The sequence below is a fragment of the Tachyglossus aculeatus genome, chromosome 18 (assembly GCF_015852505.1).
Source record: "Tachyglossus aculeatus isolate mTacAcu1 chromosome 18, mTacAcu1.pri, whole genome shotgun sequence".
Lineage (NCBI taxonomy): Eukaryota > Metazoa > Chordata > Mammalia > Monotremata > Tachyglossidae > Tachyglossus > Tachyglossus aculeatus.
This window is the reverse complement of record NC_052083.1, coordinates 35,202,904-35,225,020: the sequence shown is the minus strand read 5'-3', so window position 1 is coordinate 35,225,020 and position 22,117 is coordinate 35,202,904. Positions and strand designations below refer to the sequence as shown.

Genomic DNA, 22,117 nt, shown 5'->3' with positions numbered 1-22,117 from the left:
ATTGTGGCATGTGAACCATTAATAGTGTCTTTTTATGTATCCCTCTCACTGCACCTCTCTGCCCTACACTTCCTGTGAAGGAGGATCTAGCTCACTGGAAATGAGTAATTGAGAAAGAATTGAGAAATTAAGGGTAGGATTAATAATTTGAATTGATTTGTCTGGAGGTCTTTGAAAGGTGTATATTATACTCCCATTATTGTCAGGTGTGAAATTGTAGTCCCCTTCCCCTACTGTTTTATTTATCTGGCGGCCTTCAGAAATCCCAAGTAAAATCACCGATTTAAGGATGGACTGGCTAGTAGAAACATGGCAGAAAAAAGCTTTCAGGGGGCACAGTGGATTCCAACTGGTTTTGAATCAGTAATGAAGTGAATAGGATGGTGAGATCTATGAGAAGTAACTCATTTGTTTATCTACATAATCCATTTATTAAATTATTCCTTAATTCATTCATTCAGTCATATTTATTGAGGGCTTACTGTGTGCAGAGCACTGTACTAAGCACTTGGGAAGTACAAGTTGGCAACATATAGAGACAGTCCCCATCCAACAACGGGATAATGTTTCCCTACACTTTCTGTTGCCAGTTGAATCTACTTTTTGTCCTCCGGCTCCATTATGCGTCTAGTGATTGTCTCCTGATTGAGGAGCAGTATGGCCCAGTGGAAAGAAAGAGGGCCTGGGTTTTAATTCTGGCTCTGCTGCCACTTTCTCGTGACCATGGGCAAGTCACTTATCTTCTCTGCCTTCATTTTTCTCATATGTAAAATGGGGATTCATTGCCTGTTCACCCTCCCCCTTAGACCGTGAGCCCACCCATGTGGGACAGGGAATGTGTCTAACCTGATTATCCTGTATCTATCCAGTGCTTTGTTAATATGCTTTGTTTTGTTGTCTGTCTCCCCCTTCTAGACTGTGAGCTTACTGTTGGGTAGGGACCGTCTCTATATGTTGCCAACTTGTACTTCCAAAGCGCTTAGTACAGTGCTCAGCACACAGTAAGCACTCAATAAGTATGATTGAATGAATGAATAGGGGCTGGCAGATAGCGCTTAACAAGCATTATCATTATTATTATTGTCTGCCTGTCTCTCCCGTTAGATTGTAAGCCCTTTGAGGATAGGGACTACACCTTTGACTATTCTCCACTGAGGGCCTAGTAGTACAGTGCGGTATGTGCTCAGTAAATACTCACGAATAAGGAAAAAGTATTGAGGTATCAGTGCCAGTCAGGAGTATTTATGGAGCACTTACTGTGTGCAGAGCACTGTTCCAAGTGCTTGGGAGAGTGCAGTATAACAGAGTAGGTAGAAACGTTGCCTGCCCAAAAGAAGATAACAGTCTGGACAAATTGAGGCACAGGGTAGTTGTGACTTGCCCAAAATCACACATCAGACAAGTGGTGGAGACACACTTAGAATCTGGGTCTGTTGACTTTCAGGCCCACGCTCTTAGGCCGAGCTGTTTCCCATGCTTTTTGTTAATATGGACTTAAAACACCCATTGGTGGGGAAGCCCGAGAGTGGCCACTTTTAGAAATTATTCAGCACTCCTTTACTAGAATAACTTCCTAAAGTGTTACAGTATATACAAAGGTGAATTGGGTGTTGGTGGAGACCTCCAGTCACTGGAATGGCTTCCTATGAAGAAGCTTTCATCTCCAGAGATCATACAATAATGCAGTAGGATTTACACTCTCCATCCATTTGGGGTGGTTTTTAGGTACTATTCTTCCAGGTATCAGGAGAAGGGCAAAATACCTTCCAGAAATCCATTGGAGTCTGATTGTGTGGTTAATTATAATTTTTGATCAGTAAATCTGCTATCCTGCTATAGACACTGTTCTAGATTTGCTTTAGACAAACCTTGGTAACCTCGAGGGAAATGCTTTGGAACTGTAGTTCAGACATCTGGAACTCCCAAGAGAATATTCATGGATAATTGATTTGGAAAGCTTGAGATAACAGCCCCAAAAGTTAGTATTCAACATGATGGTGAGGCCACTGGATTTAGGATAGAGTTGGAGTTTAGTGTGTGAAAGCACCATAAAATGTCCTGTATCTTTACTAGGACTAATATTTCTTGTTGCTCATTATCAGTAGTGTCTGTACATGAACAACAATGTTCTGGGCTGCAGTATGTTTGCACTAATAGAGACAGAATTGGCTCAGTTTCTGTTGTGGAAAACAAGTGTCAGGAGTGGTGTACATGACCCTAAGAAAAATGAATTCTTAATGTTGGCAATGCAGTTAAACTGCCCTAAAGCTGACTCAACTATGGGAAGATTTCTTATTGGAGAAACTCTGGGATACAAGGAAGGTACTAAAACTACACCAACAAAATTCTAGTGATGTTGGGCTTTTGTGCCTTAGTACTTGCTCTATGTTGATGACTAGTTCAGTGCTATCTACAGCTGAATAAAAACAAGTCACCAAGCTACTGGTGCTAAAACAATGCTAAACACTGGTTAGCACCCAGGAGCTACTCAGATTCTCAGAGGGTAGTTTTTGGGGATTATTAAAATGTTGATAACTAGAATTGTGGATTTTCTTGTCCCCTTAGGTTTTTTTCTGATGCTGTTCTTTGGTCTTTCAAGGGTAATTTAGTTACAGGCTTGTTGGCTCTTATAAGTCTTCGAAGGGGAGAGGGTTGAAGGTACTGGCAAAGTGAGGCTTTTGGTGTCCTTGATATTCCGTTAATGCAAGTGAAACAGTAGGCAGTATTTAAAATAGTCTTTACCAAAGAGTTCTTTAAGGAAGAATTGATCAGGAATCCAGTGGGGGGAATGGCTTTTCATTTACCATTTCCAAGAGAGAGCTTCACATTTTCAATTAGCTGGCCTCTGGGATAGAAATCAAATGTAATATTTTCTTGTAGACCATCCCTTCTTTACTTTCTGCCCTTAAAGTGCTTCCAGCTTAGTTTGTATAGAGCTCTCCTAATTTATTCTTGCCATTGAATTAGGTCAGTAGTGGTACCCTGGGGGCCTGTGACAAATCCTCTAATCTGTAGAGCAACCCTGCTGTAGGTGGGCCCCAACTTTTTATTTATTAGAAGTTCTTGCCTGAAGATTTAGCTTGCCACCTTAAAAAAAAAAAAATGGGTCTGTAATTTCTTGGAAAATCTCCCAGAAGTAAATTTAAATTAAAACAAGGCAGAGAGCTGCCACTCCCTTTTCTCTCCCTTCCCAATGAACCTTTCCTAGTGCCCTCAAGGTCCATGACCACCTGAGAATAGTGGAATGCAAGGTGCTGTTGTGTTGGTGGTGAATCCCTTGGGAAACCACTCATTTTCATCTCCAGGCTTGCTCCCTCCACACTATTCTTTCTCCACACTGCATGTTGCTGTCCAGATCATCCCTCTGAATAATCGCTCAGCACATACCTCTCCACTCCTCAGAAACCTCCAACCCAAATCCCTCCACATGAAGCAAAGTCTCACAGCTGGCATCAGGGCTTTACATTAGATCTCCCCATTTTAACTATTGTCTCTCATTACCCACTAATTTGCGCTGCTGGATCCTCCCATGTTCACCTTTTAATGATGACTCACTGTCAACTGTGTCTCCTTCAAACGTTTGCTCATGTTGTTTCCCCTTGGCCTGAGTGCCCCCTCCCACGAATATCCTGTGTCCACAGTTCTTCCTACCCTGTCAAAGATGTCCTAAAAAATCCCACCTCCTCCAGGAATCCCTCTCTGATACATAAGACATAGTGGGTCAGCCTAACAGCCAGCCACCCTAATTATTCAGTTACCTTTAGTACCTACATACAAATGTATATTTGAACAATCAATTATTTTGCTGTTTTATCCTGATACATGCACTTTTTCCTGTTAAATCCTTTTCCTCCCACTATTTGTAAAGCATTTTTCTTTGTCTCCTCAACTAGACTGTAAACTTCTCAAAGCCAGGAGAATGTGTGTTTTGCTTCTGGTGTATTTTCACAGCCTTTACAACAGTGCTTTGGGCCCAGGAAACATCTTTGCTTGGTAGGCATCCTGTTGTGGAGTGAGGAAGCTTAGGAAATTGTGACTTTTTTTTCTTCTTACAAAGCTAACTACAGAATTCAGATGTTAAAATCTGGATGTAAATTATAGCAGAGATTTTGTAGCTTCAGTGAGTGGGAATGAGGAGAAACTCTTCTTTCTCCAAACTCTACTATTTTCACAGGCTACTATTCTCAGTATTTGAGTGCCTACTGTATGCAGAACACTGTACCAAGTACTGGGGGACATATCCTTGAGCTGTCTCATGGAGACGCAAATCTTAAAAACTCAATAGGAACAAGAATAAAAGTGTAGGTTCAACTGATAAGGGACAGAGATGGCTGTGAATTGTGAATCTTCCTCAGAGCTTAGCCCATAGTAAGGGGTTAACAACTATATTATCAATCAGATAAAACAGATTTAACTTACATTAAACAACAGAACTAGGTTTGAATAAAAGTGTAGGTTCAACTGATAAGGGACAGAGATGGCTCTGAATTGTGAATCTTCCCCAGAGCTTAGCCCATAGCAAGGGGTTAACAACTATATTATCAATCAGATAAAACAGATTTAACTTACATTAAACAACAGAACTAGGTTTTTAGCTTTTCTTTTGTAATGTCTCAGTTCATCTCTTTGAATGCAAGTTATTGCTTTTTAAACTGGTGCGCGCACGTGTGAGAAATAATTGCATTTATCGTTGACTTCAGTTTGTAGCCCATTTTGACTCATGTACCTGGTTTTATTCTTGGGTACTTTTGCTTATCCATACTTTCTCCATGTTAGATAAGTGCAATGGTTTTGTTTTTTGTTTTGTTTTGGCAGGGGGGCAGGGTTTGCCTTTTAGGACATTGTAATTGGGATCACTGTTTGGAATTCACTTTTGAGTTGGAGTCTGCTTTTTTTAAAAAAATGGTATTTAAGTGCTTACTATGTGCCAGGCACTGTTCTAATCACTGGGGCAGATTCAAGCTAATCATGTCCCATGTGGGGCTCACAATCTTAATCCCCGTTTTCCAGTGTGGTAACGGAGGCACGGTGAAATGAGTTGCCTGAGGTCGCACAGCAGACAAGTGGCAGAACTGGGATTAGAACCAGGTCCTTCTGACGCCCAGGCCCTTGCTCTATCCATTACTTGTACATATCTATTCTACTTATTTTATTTTGTTAATATGTTTTGTTTTGTTCTCTGTCTCCCCCTTCTAGACTGTGAGCCCACTGTTGGGTAGGGACCGTCTCTATACATTGCCAACTTGTACTTCCCAAGCGCTTAGTACAGTGCTCTGCACACAGTAAGCGCTCAATAAATACGATTGATTGATTGATTAGGCCACACTGCTTTTCTGTTCTTTTTCCTGTCTCATCGGGATAGCAGTAAGGTAAGGCCCTTCCTTCTAGGAGTGGATCTGTGGGCTATTGTGGAAATGCAGGCAGTAGCCCATCTTTTGCTTTTACAGAATCAATTGAATTTCCATGAGAAGGCCAGGAATATCATTTAATTAATGCTTGTTGAGAGGAATGTGAAAATTTCAGGGGTACATTTTGAATCCACAAAGGGTGAAATGAAATATTGACTGCTTGAAAACCTAGGTGTCTGAGGAGTTCAGGTGATTTCCCTAGAATCTGTTTGACTGTCATTGTCAAATGTCTAGCATCCAAGTGGTCGCTCCTTTCTCCACCCTTTTTTTGTCTTAAGCAGGCTTCTCGCTTCCTTTTTTCTTTTCTCTGACTCGACATAGCTGTGGTAGGAGTCTGCTGGAGGCTTACTTTGAGGTATTAAAGTGAGAGACAGACTGACACACCCACGGTGTCACAGAGTCAGGAAAAGGCAAAGAGAAAAACACATGGGAAGGACAAAAAGCAATCACAGTTGTCTTGCTGCCTGGAAGGTTTTGTGGTGCTGGGCTCCTGGGAGCCACCTGTTTTTAACAGTTGCCTGGGAAGGGAGGAAATGCTCTCTCAAGCAGTTGATCTCCCAGTGCCGGCATCCCGCTCATCTCCTGGCATGGAACCAGAGAAGGAACGGGGAGAAAGTGAAATGCTTCAGTTCCCACTCTTTAATCCTTAGAGGATATTTATGTGCAGTTGCTTACATTGCGATTTGAAGATGAAACTTGCTTTTTAGTGCTAAAATTAGCAATTAAAAAGCATTTGGATTTAGAGAAATGGCACATTTTTGTATTCCTCTCCCCCTAACCACCCCACCCTTTCTTGTGCTTTCCCTCTTTCGCCCTGCCCCTTAATTTTTTTGGATGTTCCTGACTGGGTTCTTTCTAGCCTCTCTGCTATTTATCAATCCGTCGTTGGTACTTGTTGAGCTTTTACTGTATGCAGAGCACTGAGAGCAATACAACAGAGTTGGAAGGCGTGTTCCATGCCCACAACAAATGTACAGTATAGGGGACTAGTCTACAGTCTAATACTCGTTGAGGAGCACTGACAGATTTGCAGGAGTTTCTGATAATCCACTCCTTTGCTGTATTATTGGAGTAGATGTAACAAGTTCTGAACTAGCAGATGTTACTTCTGAAGTCCATTGTGTCTTTACTCTTGATCACGTTGATTTCCATCTGCCAATGTTTGGTGTCCCTAATGTTCTTAACTTATTTTGAAGTTTTACATAATTCTGTAGCTTTTATTTACAGGGAAAGCATTCCCTCCTCAGCATCTTTTACTGACGCTCCGAGCACTTTATCATTAGTTAATATACTTATCCAAATCGAATCTGTAGGGTACTTCTGGTGTAGAGTTTTCTTGTCCCTTCCCTGCTGTCAGTATGAAGTCTTCTTGTGTTACTGTTACTTCTGTAAACCTAGTTTTCTTTTCAGTACTTTTGATTAGGTTTCTCAGCTCAGCATGAAATATATATGGGTAGAGCAGGAATCTCGTTAACCATATGGCACACTTCTTTTGTGCTTTGCACCCCCCCCCCCCCCAACTATCTAACCCCTTCCTATCTTCGTCAAATACACTATGGATTTGTTTTTTATTTTTCAGTGATTTTTTTTCATTAGGCTAAACATTATTCACTTAGTTTTAGTTTCAAAAAACATTGTATCCCAGTTCTTGCATTGGTTATAATGTACTTGTTGTCCCTGGGATATATTTTTATATTTTGAATATACTGGCCTTAAAAGGAATGGATTTTTTTTTGGTAGCATCTGAGTGGTAAGCAGAGATCTGCTTTGTGATAGCCTCTAATAGTTAATGAATCATAAAAGACTACAGACACTTTGCCGTGAGGGGGGAAAGTGTGAGAGAAAACCAAAAGTGATATAGAAACTTAAATTTCACACCTTTCAGAGTGGGTGATGCGTAATGAATTTGCAGAGGATATGTGATGTTAAATTTATCCGCGGTTTATAGTGGGGGATTTGGGGTGTTTGTACCAACACCCCAAATGGTGAAAAAAGATTTAGGACTATCTTACAGTGCTTGCCGGCTCTCCCCAATATATAGAACCCCTGCCCCATTGTTACATCCAGTTCCTTGAGGAGGATCAATTTCTGCACTGCCACTGCACTGCTTACCACTCAGATGCTACCAAAAAAAAAATCCATTCCTTTTAAGGCCAGTATATTTAAAATATATATATGTATATATATATATATATATATATATAAAATATATATATATATATTGCCCAGGGACAACAAGTACATTATTACCAAGGCAAGAACTGGGATAAAATGTTTTCTGAAACTAAAACTAAGTGAATAATGTTTAGCCTAATGAAAAAAAATCACTGAAAAATAAAAAACAAATCCATGTTCCCTTCCCTACCACTTTCTCCTCAGTCTCACCTCTGTCTAGATATTCTCTCTCTCTCTCTCTCTCTCTCTCTCTCTCTCTCTCTCTCTCTCTCTCTCTCTCTCTCTCTCCTGTAATCCAGGTGTACTTGTCAGGCAGTTGTGTTTACTGACCTCTTACTTTGTGCAGAGCACTGTACTAAACGCTTGGGAAAGTACAGTATACAGTGTAACAGACTCGTTCCCTGCCCACAGTGAGCTTACAGTCTAAAGGGACTTGTGGCTGCCAGCGGCCCCTCTTTTCTCTTCCTGTTTGTAGTCCTGCCTTCCTGCCCTGGCCAAAACCATGCTAACAGGGCCAAGGAAGTGCAGGGGTTGCATGTAGCAATGGTGCACTTTCTCAAATGCTTAGGCAGTGCTCTGCACACAGTACTGTATTGTATTTGCATTGTACTCTCCTAGGTGTTCAGTGCCCTGCAGACAGTAAGCGCTCAGTAAATATGATTGAATGAAAGAATGAATGCAGTCCCTTTCCAAGCAGTTTTTACCATCACCTGTTCCCCGCTCTTTGGCTTTGGCCCGGTCAAGAGTTCCGACAGTGTGGCAGTTCAGAACTAAATGAATTCAAGATCATTTAGCTATAAGAAGATTGTAAGGGCATAAAATAATGCAATTATTTTCTTTAATAATAATAATGATGGCATTTGTTTAAGCGCCTATGTGCCAAGCACTATTCTAAGCGCTGGGGGAGATACAAGGTAATCAGGTTATCCCACGTGGGGCTCACGGTTTTAATCCCCATTTTATAGATGAGGTAACTGAGGCACAGAGAAGTTAATTGACTTGCCCAAAGTCACACGGCGGACAAGTGGTGGAGCCGGAATTAGAACCCACGACCTGGTGGACACTCGTTGGGGAGGAAAATCACTTGTTTTTGTTACTTAAATTCATGTTAGCCTAGTGAGCGTATTTCCATAATGCAATAAAAGACATTCACAGTTTTTTCTGTAACTACATGAATAAGAGACTTTTTGAAATACGTTTGTGACGAGCCGTAAAAGCATGTTAAAAGTTTTGAATAACTTATTCTGTATGTTGGGTGTTTGCAGTGTCTCGTAGTTATCTTAGGGTAATGATAGTGGGTTATTAATGAATTAGCATTTGTATTTTGAATCCTCTCATCACAATATGTTTTTCTTCACACAGTGCTGTGGGTTTGCTGCTGGACTCTTCCCTCCCTTCCCCCACCCCATCAGGATGATATGAGACTTGAAAGAAGACGATGCATACAGGTGACTCATATTAAATACCGTATGTTCTTGACTTACCTGAATAGTATGGGAACTGGTGTAATGGTCTTGGGAGTGGAGTAGTTTCTGACGCAGAGAAGAAAAAATTCAGGAAGTAACCATGGGATGAACAGTGGGAAAGAATCATAGAGCATTGGTGTTTCCTGCAATTCATGTCTTTGGGACCTAATTTTCTTTATATTATCTTGTATTGTTCACACTTTATAATCACTTCATTCCTAACTTTACAAACTCAGGGAGGGTGCAGGCCTGTTCTATTCTGGAACCCAACCTACAGAACATGGGTGGACTATAGAAAGAAGCTCTTGTACTGCTCCCTTCCTCAGCTCTTTGCTTAAATCAGCTTTAAGCTCAGTTAGAGAGGAGGAGATGCTCTTCCCAGGAGCTCAGCACTGCCAACAGCCCAAGTTTTTGAGCAGTTTTGACCCCATTTAGGAGCAGAGATATAGTGCTGGCAGCTTTATGGCCAGGGCAATTCCTCTTGGGGAATTCCCAGCTCCCAGCTTAATGAGTATACATCCCCAGGTAGGTGTGGATTGGAGTCTGCTCTTGGACTCAGGGCCTCACTACAGGAAAGGGGGCTTCCATCATCATCATCAATCGTATTTATTGAGCGCTTACTGTGTGCAGAGCACTGTACTAAGCGCTTGGGAAGTCCAAGTTGGCAACATATAGAGACAGTCCCTACCCAACGGTGGGCTCACAGTCTAAAAGGACTTCTTTTCCTCTTTTTCCTCCACCCCACCCTGTAAAAGTGACCACTGCACCTCCTGACAGGGGAAAGAGTTAATGTCAGTGTTAACCTCAGAAAGGTAGCAGTGCTGCTGGAGGAGAGGAAGGTGTCTGGAAAATTCCCCCAACAGAGTGTTTTTTTGTAAAATATTATTGTCACGAGGGAAAAAATATCTTTGTTATTGCCTTGTAGCTGAATATTATCACTAGATTTTGAAGGGGCAGTGAAGGTCAGTGGGTGGTGACATGGAACTTCAAAGGCATTTTCTGGCAGAGTTTTGGACTTTGCTGTGTTTGACTTTGGAATTTCTCTTTAGGTTAATGAATGTATAGTGCTTTCAGCCTTCCTTAATTAGTGGGTCTAGGGATCTCGTGACTTTTCGTTGTCACGGGGAAAGCAACTTTCATGGTACGAGCCCCATTATGTTTGGTTCTTTAGCAGCTTCCAACCTTTCGTACTACTCTAGTCACCAGACCTGTCCCCACATTAGTTTCTGCCCTGTGCAAGTCTCACAAAAGCTATTTCTGCTGGCTCTGTCGGCCTCAAAGCTTACTAGGTATTCTCCACCTTCATTGATTGGATTGTTTGCAAATTATAAAATGTGTTCCAGTATTTTCCAAGCTATTAAAGGCAAAGTTTGGCCAGATTTTGCCAGTTGTTGAAACTGGGGTCTCTATATGACTTCAGTGGGTATAAATGATGACCTTTTTTCATAAAATGCACCTCAGATGGGTCATGATTTCAGTTTGGTACAAGGGGACAGGTATTTAAAGAAATAACTAAATATTTGTTGCCACTTACTGATGATAATGGTGGCACTCTTTAACTTCAGAATGGTTTCAGGGTTTTCTGTTAGGCGTTATTTTATTTCTGAAGATAAATTAATGAAAATTTGAGTCCTAGTACGTGGCTTACAAGGTGAGACAGGATTACTAGGATTGAGGTTTTCTGTATTCCTTGGTCAATGCTCAAATGATTAGTGCAGCGGTTTCTGTCAGTTTCTTTTGATTTAGAATATGGTATGAAAGGTTAAAAAAACATTAAGTATATCAGCTATTTAGTAGGCACCTGCACCCCAGAGACTTCTTAAAATTTTCAGCTGGGGAAGTAGAAACATAACGTGCAGTCTGTGGGATAAAGTGCAAGTAGTCAGTTGTAGGGGGAAGTGAGTCTTGTGCACTTCCACTGGAGTTCAACTGAGAATTTGGCCCCTGAAAAGAATTTCAATACCCAGAAGATGGGGTGCAAGCAAGAGGGTGAAGAAAACTATGGTCCTCCACATACTGAGGAAAAGGTGCACTGCTATATTCTCATGGTGGTCAAAGTGTGAAAGAAATGCATATTCTCTCTCTCTCTCACTCTTTATTCCCCCCCAGACACACTTTTGGGTGCCGTTTTACAGTTGGCAGTGTCATCTTTGAGGCGAAGGGCAATTATACTACCCTTTTATGTAGTTTTTTTCCCCCAAGAGTTTTTTCTCCATTGTTCCTGGAGAGTAAGGCTAGGTAGTGGGCCACTTCCTGTCTGAGATTGGGTGCTATTTTTAAAAAAATTTTTGGTTTTGAACAATTAAACGTTGTTTCAGAAGCAAGAGAACCACGAAAGGACTGTGACTCATGATTGAAATAATTTTGAGGTTGTTAAGATGGAAGATGGGCTGGCCATATATTCTATCATAGTCAGAACAATTTCAGATTTCATAATCATCAACAGCTTGGCCTCTGGACTTGAATATTTTACAGTGGTCAGGTATGAATGTGTCAACCCCAACGTGTGTCACCAGCACTGTTGTATTTACTGGATAGGCAGTGGCACCTTATTAACTTTGATTGTCCTCTAGCAATACCTTAAAGATGTTCATATCACTACTCCCTGTGTATAGGCTGAGTGCTAAACTGATCAATTGCATTTAATAAGTGCTTACTGTATGCAAAGCACTGTACCAAGTGCTTGGGAGAGTACAGTATATTAGAGTTGGTAGACATACTCCATGTCTATAAAGAGCGGACATTACTTCTTATCTTTCAAACTTTCCTAGAGAAAACTAATGTATTTCAAAGCACAAGACGTCTCAGGAACGAAGATGACTCCAAGAGGCTTTGTGGCAATATCAGTCCGTCTCTATATAGCATGAAACTCCCAGTTGCTCCAACAGCATGACGGCTGGTGAACGGGAAGCCATGAGATATTGATTAATAGGCACCCACATAGACCATACAGAAATATTTCTGGGCTGTGGCAACCTCTAAAAAGAATTTGGCTGCCCTGAAAAATTATCCAAGTGGTGACATTACTTATTGACAATGCGGTAGCCTTTATCAGCTTTGCTCGAACATTCACCCTTCATCTGTGGAATACAGAAAATTGTGTATTTGATTCAGTCTTGTCCAAAATATTCCACGCATAGGTCTCACTTGAGAATTCAACAAGGAATTGGAAAGCTGGAAGCAAAATACAATTTTGATCCCCTGGGAGGCACCTAACCTAAACCCTCCCCCCCAATTCAAAGGTTGGGGTAAGAGCATCAACCCAAGTCTTTTCATTATTCTTGCAGGAGTTTCTGCCTGCTATCTGCTGGGATTTAGAAGCACACACCCCTGGAGATCTGCAGATGGTGGTGTACCACTTTTCAATCCATAGTGCTCTAGAAATTAATCTGAAGAAGACAATTATTCTGAAGAAGAAGCAGTGTCGTCTGGTGGAAAAAGCACAGGCCAGGGAGTCGTAGGACCTGGGTTCTAATCCCAACTCTGCCACTTAATAATAATAATAATAATAATAATGACATTTATTAAGCGCTTACTATGTGCAAAGCACTGTTCTAAGCGCTGTGGAGGTAACAAGGTGATCAGGTTGCTCCACGTGGGGCTCACAGTCTTAATCCCCATTTTACAGATGAGGGAACTGAGGCACAGATAAGTGAAGTGACTTGCCCAAAGTCACACAGCTGACAATTGGCGGAGCTGGGATTTGAACCCAAGACCTCTGACTCCAAAGCCCGGGCTCTTTCCACTGAGCCACGCTGCCTGCTGTGTGACCTTGAGCAAGTCACTTAACTTTTTTGTGCGTCAGTTTCTTCATCTGAAAAATGAGCCTTCAATATCCGTTCTCCATCCTACTTAGACTGTGAGACTCAAGTGGGACGGGGTCTATTTTCAACCTGGTTACCCGTGTCTATCCCAGCTCTTGGTACAGTGCGTGGCAGATAGTAAGTGCTTAATGCAGTTACGATTACCTTAGGCACTGTACATGCAATTAAAGATCTCCATCGTTGTCAAGAATTGAAGGTTGTCATTTCATTCTGCTACCTAGTCAGCCCATTGTCCTAAAATGCAATCAATCAATCAGTCGTATTGAGCGCTTACTATGTGCAGAGCACTGTACTAAGTGCTTGGGAAGTACAAATTGGCAACACATAGAGACAGTCCCTACCCAACAGTGGGCTCACAGTCTAACAAGGGGAGACAGAGAACAGAACCAAACATACCAACAAAATAAAATAAATAGGATAGGGGCATACCAACTGAATTAAAAGGCTCTCTCTGTCCCTTGGGAGGCAGCAGGGTGTTAAGATGGCATCAGATCGAAGGCATGAAGAACAATTCTCTAAGGCAGATCTGGATTTTGCTGCAAGGGCTACATTCAAATCCTAGACCAGGTCCAATCGTGCCAGGCTGTGTGTGGAATGCCGAAGCAGTAGTACATTCAAAGGTTTAATTGGTGGGGTGTCCCCCTGCATCATCAGATCACACCTTTGCTTGTAGGATATGCAATGAAAGGGTGTACTTCATAGTAAGCTAAAGACTAGTGGACTGATTATTAACAATAAGGGCAGAAGTAATATTTTGAAAACCCAATGAAGCATGATTTCAGTTGACATAGTGTGGCTGAGAAAAGTTGAAGGCAGACCAGTGTTATAGAGAGGCAGGACACTTAGCAGAGGTTTAGAGAAGATTCAGAAGGCAGGAAGGACAACGGCTCTTTTCAGAGCAGCAAAGGACAGTCTTTACGTGCACATAATGTGGAAGGGGTTTTTCGGTCACACATTGGTTTGCTCGGCCACACTTCCACACACTGGTCAAACATCACTCCCAGTAGCACCCTGCAGTGAGCCCACTGTTGGGTAGGGACTGTCTCTATATGTTGCCAATTTGTACTTCCCAAGCGCTTAGTACAGTGCTCTGCACACAGTAAGCGCTCAATAAATACAATTGATGATGATGATGATGATGATGGAGGCTATTGTCCCTACAGCTTTTTAAGCTAGACTCGCCAACTTGCTTACCCCAATTTTCTGGCAAAACCCAAGTGTTTCCGGTCAGGGCCAAAAAGACCCAAATTGGTGGGTGGCTTTCTGACCAATCCGAGCCATCGTGAAGTCTGTCCTTTCCCAGCCCTCATTTTGCCGCCCCCACACTCCAGATGAACAGTTGGCAGCTTTGGTAGCATCATTTTTGAATTTTTTTTTTTTATGGTATTTAGTAAGCGCTTACTATGTGCAAAGCACTGTTCTAAGCGCTGGGGGGATACAAGGTAATCAGGTTGTCCCACAGGGGGCTCACAGTCTTAATCCCCATTTTACAGATGAGGTAGCTGAGGCACAGAGAAGTTAAGTGACTTGCCCAAAGTCACACAGCTGAAAATTGGCGGAGCCGGGATTTGAACCCCTAACCTCTGACTCCAAAGCCCGTGCTCTTTCCACTGAGCCACGCTACTTCTGATGGTCAGATTTTATAATTCATTGGAGAAGGGGGACGAGGGTAGGAGGATTTTTTGGAGGCGGGGGGGGGGGTGTTTGTGTCTTAGTGTTTTCTATGGATTTTTTCCTGGGTTTTTCCTCTAACAAATCTGGTGGAAAAAATAGATTGGTGGCAGCCCTAACTAGGCCTTTCTCAAAGTACCAAATCCATGGTCAGGTACGAAAAGGCTTGTCATGTGAGACCATCTCACATGATGCATTTGGCCCTTCTTTAGCTCTTACAGTAATAGTTTGGTATGCTTGCTGTGCATTGATAGGGTAGATGCTTTCCATTTCTTCTGTACTGACGGTTTAAATATATCTCGTGCATCAGTAGGTACAAATGAGAAATGGCTTGCAATTCCAAATCTCTCTCTGGCATTTTTATGAAGAAAGAAACAATTTATTTAAGAAAGCATTGACGAGAAACTTCAGGATACTTAGGAAGTAGAAAAATATCACTTTGATTTAGTATTGAAACTTATCGGCATGTACCTAGGGATTTTTTACCATACATGTTCCATACAAAGGAAAATGTCGGTTCCTCATTTTAAACCAATTTTATTGGAATTTTATGGCAGCCGAAGGGCACTGAGAACAGCACATAACGTTTAGCCTGGTAGTGCATATGACTTGTGTTTCTTGCCATTGTTTTCTTGCCCCTTCCGATTTCCAGAGAAAAATGGAGCTCTGGGAAGCTGATATTTTTTCCTTGAGGGAGCGAGAATAAACAGTTTAAGATAAGAAAGCCTCCCAACAGCTGACCCAGGAAGCGCACTGCTGTCTTAGGGAAAGCCCGTCCTGTTGATGGTGTAGAACAGCTGGAGATAGAGGATGGAGCTTTGTGGTAGGGTGAGGGTAAAAACCATGTGTGACTGGAAGCTTAGGATATGTAAATTAAAAAGAATATTCTCCCTCTGCTACTAATGTTACCATAAAAATCACTTGAAAGTGAATTTATCCAGTTGAACTATATAATCTTATGAGCTCTGCGCATCTCTCAGAAGACTCATAGGATGAGACGTATTACTTCCCTGAAGGCCGGAAGCTCCTTGTGGGCAGAGGTTGTCTTCCAGCTCTGTTTTATTCCTTTTTCCAGGCACTTAGTGCAGCACTGCATATTTTAAATGCTCAATAAATACCATTGATTGATACCTTGACATTCCAGCCTGCGTGTTGCCAGTGCCCAGTATTCATTCCCTTGCCCCACGTCGAGTTGTGCTGATTGAGCTGTTGGGTGCAAGTTGCCAGGCTGTGGCTACTCCACCAGGCAGGGCGCAGGCCTGTTTTTTCTATTGTATTGTACGCGCTCATGCGCTTAGTACAGCGCTTTTCACATAGCGCTCAATGAATAATCCCACTGATTGATTCTTAATTCTAGGGGATTTATGCTTCTTGTTTTGCTCCTGCCAGGGGAGGCCAGGTTTAGAAAGTCCTATCTCTTGTGGAAGCCTTATCGAAATCAATCAATCAATCACTCGTATTTATTGAGCACTTACTGTGTGCAGAGCACTGTACTAAGCGCTTGGGAAGTACAAGTTGGCAACATATAGAGACGGTCCCTACCCAACAGTGGGCTCACAGTCTAGAAGGGGGAGACAGAGAACAAAACAAAACATATTAACAAAATAAAATAAATAGAATAGATATGTGGCTTAGCTTTGGATGGCCAGGCATGATGCAGTAGTATTCTAAGCCAGAAATGTCTCTTTACTGCTAAATTAAGCCAGAAATATGGGAAAACTGGCCATAAATGAATGAGTTTGAGGGTGGGGCTTTTCCTTTCTGTTCCCCCCCCCCCCCCTTTTAAAGTCTTACTTGAATGAAATAAGCTGTGTGGTAGGAGTAAATAGTAGTGTGGAACCCAAATATTGTTTGATAACATTTGCATATGAATTTCAGTAGTTATTTTAATGGAAATTTTAAGGAAATGTTTTCCTTAGATTTGTAGTAGAGGTTCATAACTGAAATTAATTCAATCCAGGTAGAAACGCAATAGGAAAATTTCCATTTAGTTGGACTATTAAGATTTTGGGCAAGCTGTTCTCAGTTTTGATCAACGACTAGGCTTATGGGTGACTTATTTGGCTGGTGATTAGTTACGAAATCCATCACACGCAAATCACACACGTCCCAGTGAAGTGAATGGCAATCAGAGACCTCTTGATTGGCCACTGAATCTGGGTAGAGATTCAATTAATTACCTTTCACGGAGCTTGTCTCCAGGTTAGCTTAGAGATCGTGTACCTTTGCCTGTCCCTTTTATTAAGAGGCAGCCAAAGTATAATGCCTATTCAAGCCCTGGAGGTTTGAATGGATTGTGAAGTGGAAACCCTCAGTATTCTTGGGTGAAGTGAGGTTAGGAGAGGAGAAAGGGTACTTGGGGAGACAAGGGGAGATAGCTTCATTCCTCTTAAAGGAGCAAACAGATTACAGGCTAGTTGCCCGTATTCCATTTCTATCAGCCTTCAGGTCTGTTTAACTGTGCACATTTCCCAAGTGCTGTAGTTTCCCAAACCAGTTTTTGAAAAGGAGACTACAATAGTTCTGTTGTACTTTACTGTCTTTCCCTGGACGAAGAGATACTCTACCTAAAGATCCCTCTTTTCCCACAAGCATGATGGCTGCCCGCCACTTAAGGCGGCAAATCTTTGAGATAATAGGAGTGAGTTCACTGAAAATTAAAACAGATTTACCGGCTGTAAATGGAGACTGTGTCTCCTTGACATGTTTCAGAGGAATCAGTGAATGCGTGTGAGACTTAATTAAGAATTTTTAACCTTTGAAAGTGCCAGTCAAAATCCTTTTGTGTCTTTCACATTTTCTCTCTCGTGGCCAGTCTGTACTAATGCTTTGAAAGGATGTAAGTTCTGTATTCTCAAAATTGTAAATTTTATCTGAAAATGATGTTTTATCATTTATAGTTTTAGACTGGGAGCCCACTGTTGGGTAGGGAGGGACTGTCTCTATATGTTGCCAACTTGTACTTCCCAAGCACTTAGTACAGTGCTCTGCACACAGTAAGCGCTCAATAAATACGATTGATTGATTGATTATAGTTATAATCTGTTAATTTGAACTAATTAATATGTTTGGTTTTGTTCTCTGTCTCCCCGTTCTAGACTGTGAGCCCACTGTTGGGTAGGGACTGTCTCTATATGTTGCCAACTTGTACTTCCCAAGCGCTTAGTACAGTGCTCTGCACACAGTAAGTGCTCAATAAATACGATTGATTGATTGATTGGTAAGATGGGTGGTGACCTGTTTGCCCTATATACTCCATATTTTTCATATTGTAAAGTCGACTTAGTCTGGTTTCCAATATAAATCCAAACTTCTTCTTTGGGTATTTTCGTAGTTGAAACAGTTATCCTAGCCAATAAACCAAACTGTGACCAAATGACATTCGAAGTGACGTTTCTGGACTTGGTTAGACAGTATCAGACCGCCGTAGGGAAATTTTTAGTGGATCCGTGTGAATAATCAACAGGAAAACTGAACTTTTATAAAGGAAGTCTCGTCTTAGCGTGGCTCAGTGGAAAGAGCCCGGGCTTTGGAGTCCGAGGTCATGGGTTCAAGTCCTGGCTCCGCCACTTGTCAGCTGTGTGACTTGGGACAAGTCACTTAACTTTTCTGGGTCTCAGTTACCTCATTTGTAAAATGGGGATTAAGACTATGAGCCCCCTGTGGGACAACCTGATCACCTTGTAACCTCCCCAGCGCTTGGAACAGTGCTTTAAGAAGTGCTTTAAGAAGCACGGACTTTGGAGTCAGAGGTCAGGGGTTCAAATCCCGGCGCCACCACTTGTCAGCTGTGTGGCTTTGGGCAAGTCACTTCACTTCTCTGTGCCTCAGTGACCTCATCTGTAAAATGGGGATTAAGACTATGAGCCCCCTGTGGGACAACCTGATCACCTTGTTACCTCCCCAGCGCTTAGAACAGTGCTTTGCACATAGTAAGTGCTTAATAAATGCCATTATTATTATTAATGCCATTATTATTAGTAAGTGCTTAATAAATCATCATCATCATCATCATCAATTGTATTTATTGAGCGCTTACTGTGTGCAGAGCACTGTACTTAGCGCTTGGGAAGGACAAGTTGGTAACATAGAGACGGTCCCTACCCAACTTTGGGCTCACAGTCTAGAAGGGGGAGACAGAGAACAAAACCAAACATATTAATTAGTTCAAATTAATTGACAGATTATAACTATAATCAATCAATCGTATTTATTGAGCGCTTACTGTGTGCAGAGCACTGGACTAAGCGCTTGGGAAGTACAAGTTGGCAACATATAGAGACAGCCCGTACCCAGCAGTGGGCTCACAGTCTAAAAGGGGGAGACAGAGAACAAAACCAACCATATTAATTAGTTCAAATTAATTGACAGATTATAACTATAACTAATCAATCGTATTTATTGAGCACTTACTGTGTGCAGAGCACTGTACTAAGCGCTTGGGAAGTACAAGTTGGCAACATATAGAGACAGCCCCTACCCAGCAGTGGGCTCACAGTCTAAAAGGGGGAGACGGAGAACAAAACCAAACATATTAGTTCAAATTAATTGACAGATTATAACTATAATCAATCAATCGTATTTATTGAGCGCTTACTGTGTGCAGAGCACTGTACTAAGCGCTTGGGAAGTACAAGTTGGCAACATATAGAGACAGCCCCTACCCAGCAGTGGGCTCACAGTCTAAAAGGGGGAGACAGAGAACAAAACCAAACATATTAGTTCAAATTAATTGACAGATCATAACTATAATCAATCAATCGTATTTATTGAGCGCTTACTGTGTGCAGAGCACTGTACTAAGCGCTTGGGAAGTACAAGTTGGCAACATATAGAGACAGCCTCTACCCAGCAGTGGGCTCACAGTCTAAAAGGGGAAATGCCATCATTACGATCATCCTCGATAGAATTCGAGGTAGTATTTCTTTAAATCTCAGTCGGAAAGGAGCCATTCGAACGCCCGTAAAGATCTGTTGGTTGTATTTATAGAAAGCCAAAGTGGGGCGAAAAAATAGTTGGCATTTTCAAGATCTCCTTTTACTCTTCAGGAGGCCATGCAGCTTTCCTCCAAAAAAGAAGAAAGCCGTCGTTATTGCACCGGCCGGTCTGTTCTTTGGGGTGAAGGGAAGGACCCTAAACCTTCTGCTTTCAACTGGAAAGCGTTAACAGCAACTCGAAAAATGTGACAAAGCTCAATTTCGTGGCTTGTTTATCGCTTGTTTTCCTATTGGACAATAGGAAGCGGCTCTACCCTGGCAACTGAAGGGGGGGGGGGCTATTTGCATAGCGCGGTTTGATTGGCCGGCCCTCCGACCGCCGCGCCCAATCGCGTGGCGGCGTTCGGGCGGGAGGCTATGCTAATGAGCCGCTGTTGCCGGGGTGCCGGGCGGCTTCCGGGCGCCGTTCTGCTGCATTGTGTTGCCTGGTGAGCGACGTTGATAAATGAGGATTTAATGATCTGCAGCGGTTCCCCCACTCACTGTGGGCAGGCGGGTTTTGTAGAGCAGAAGTGGAAATCAGGATTTAATTGCCCCCCCCCCGGGTAGTTGCCCCCCTCCCCTCCCGGGTAGCACCTCTTGGTTGAGGGTGTGATTTTTAAAAAGGCTTTGGAAGTAGGAAGAGTGGTGGTCTGTGTGGATGTACTAATGATCGTATTAATAATTGTGGTATCTGTTAAACGCTCCCCCACAGCACCTGTATATAATAATAATAATGGCATTTATTAGGCGCTTACTATGTGCAAAATAATAATAATAATAATGGCATTTATTAAGCGCTTACTCATCATCATCATCATCAATCGTATTTATTGAGCGCTTACTATAATAATAATAATAATGGCATTTATTAAGCGCTTACTATGTGCAAAATAATAATAATAATGGCATTTATTAAGCGCTTACTCATCATCATCATTCGTATTTATTGAGCGCTTACTATGTGCAGAGCACTGTACTAAGCGCTTGGGAAGTACAAATTGGCGACATACAGAGCCAGTCCCTACCCAGCAGTGGGCTCACAGTCTAAAAGAGGGAGAAAAGGGCTTACTATGTGCACAGCACTGTTCTAAGCGCTGAATGTGTATATGTATATATGTTTGTACATATTTATTACTCTATTTCACTTGTACATATCTATTCTATTTTATTTTGGTAGTATGTTTGGTTCTGTTCTCCATCGCCCCCTTTTAGACTGTGAGCCCACTGTTGGGTCGGGACTGTCTCTATGTGTTGCCAACTTGGACTTCCCAAGCGCTTAGTACAGTGCTTTGCACACAGTAAGCGCTCAATAAATGCGACATATCTATGCTATTTATTTTATTTTGTTAGTATGTTTGGTTCTGTTCTCCGTCTCCCCCTTTTAGACCGTGAGCCCACTGTTGGGTCGGGACTGTCTCTGTGTGTTGCCAACTTGGACTTCCCAAGCGCTTAGTACAGTGCTCTGCACACAGTAAGCGCTCAATAAATGCGACATATCTATGCTATTTATTTTATTTTGTTAGTATGTTTGGTTCTGTTCTCCGTCTCCCCCTTTTAGACCGTGAGCCCACTGTTGGGTAGGGACTGTCTCTATGTGATGCCAATTTGTACTTCCCAAGCGCTTAGTACAGTGCTCTGCACATAGTAAGCGCTCAATAAATACGATTGATTGATTGATTGATTGACTGTCTCTATGTGTTGCCAACTTGGACTTCCCAAGTGCTTAGTACAGTGCTCTGCACACAGTAAGCGCTCAATAAGTACAATCGATGATGATATGTGGAGGTACTAATAATCGTATTAATAATTGTGGTATCTGTTAAACGCTTCCCCATGGCACCTGTATATATGTATATATGTTTGTACATATTTATTACTCTATTTTACTTGTACATATCTATTCTATTTTATTTTGTTAGTATGTTTGGTTTTGTTCTCCGTCTCCCCCTTTTAGACTGTGAGCCCACTGTTGGGTAGGGACTGTCTCTATGTGTTGCCAACTTGGACTTCCCAAGCGCTTAGTACAGTGCTCTGCAAACAGTAAGCGCTCAATAAATACGATTGATGATGATGATTTATTAAGCGCTTACTAATAATAATGGCAATAATAATGGCATTTATTAAGCGCTTACCATGTGTCTAAAAGGGGGAGACAGAGAACAAAACCAAACATACCAACAAAATAAAATAAATAGAATAGATATGTACAGGTAGCTGTACATATCTGCTGTAAATGTCTGCTAGCTTAAGAGCACCACCACTCAGAGAAAAGCAGGGATGCGGTCGCACTTCTGATTATAAAAATGGGCACGCTTGTGAGGGTTAAAGTTGTGTACGCTTAAAGTATTTTTCTTTAAATAAGAACGTTAATTTGATCCCAGTTACAGCCCACCTTGTGCTTCACTTTTATACGCTGATGAGTAGAAAAAATTGGAACTTGCACCCTTCTCCTTTGGGTGCCTCTGTTTGTCAGCAACCAGATTCCCTGTTGCTGCCTCCCACTGCTCCTCTTTTTCCTGTTGGAGTCCAGGACCCGCTTGCTACCTCCTCCACTGCTGCAGTTATTTATTTATTTTTCTCTTAGGTTTTCCCTG

General features: G+C 42.0%; 1 protein-coding gene across 4 annotated transcripts in view; it reads left to right on the top strand.

The window, feature by feature from the left end:
* The window catches only part of DYRK1A (dual specificity tyrosine phosphorylation regulated kinase 1A), a 100,644-nt gene that overhangs the window by 32,806 nt on the left and 45,721 nt on the right, over positions 1 to 22,117 (top strand). For all 4 annotated transcript variants that reach the window (XM_038760153.1, XM_038760154.1, XM_038760155.1 and 1 more), the window contains exon 2: positions 8,946 to 9,031. Coding sequence is in view for 1 of the 4 variants with exons in the window: in XM_038760154.1 (XP_038616082.1) it covers positions 9,022 to 9,031 (10 nt within the window). In the remaining 3 variants the exon portion in view is untranslated. The remainder of the gene's footprint in view (positions 1 to 8,945; positions 9,032 to 22,117) is intronic.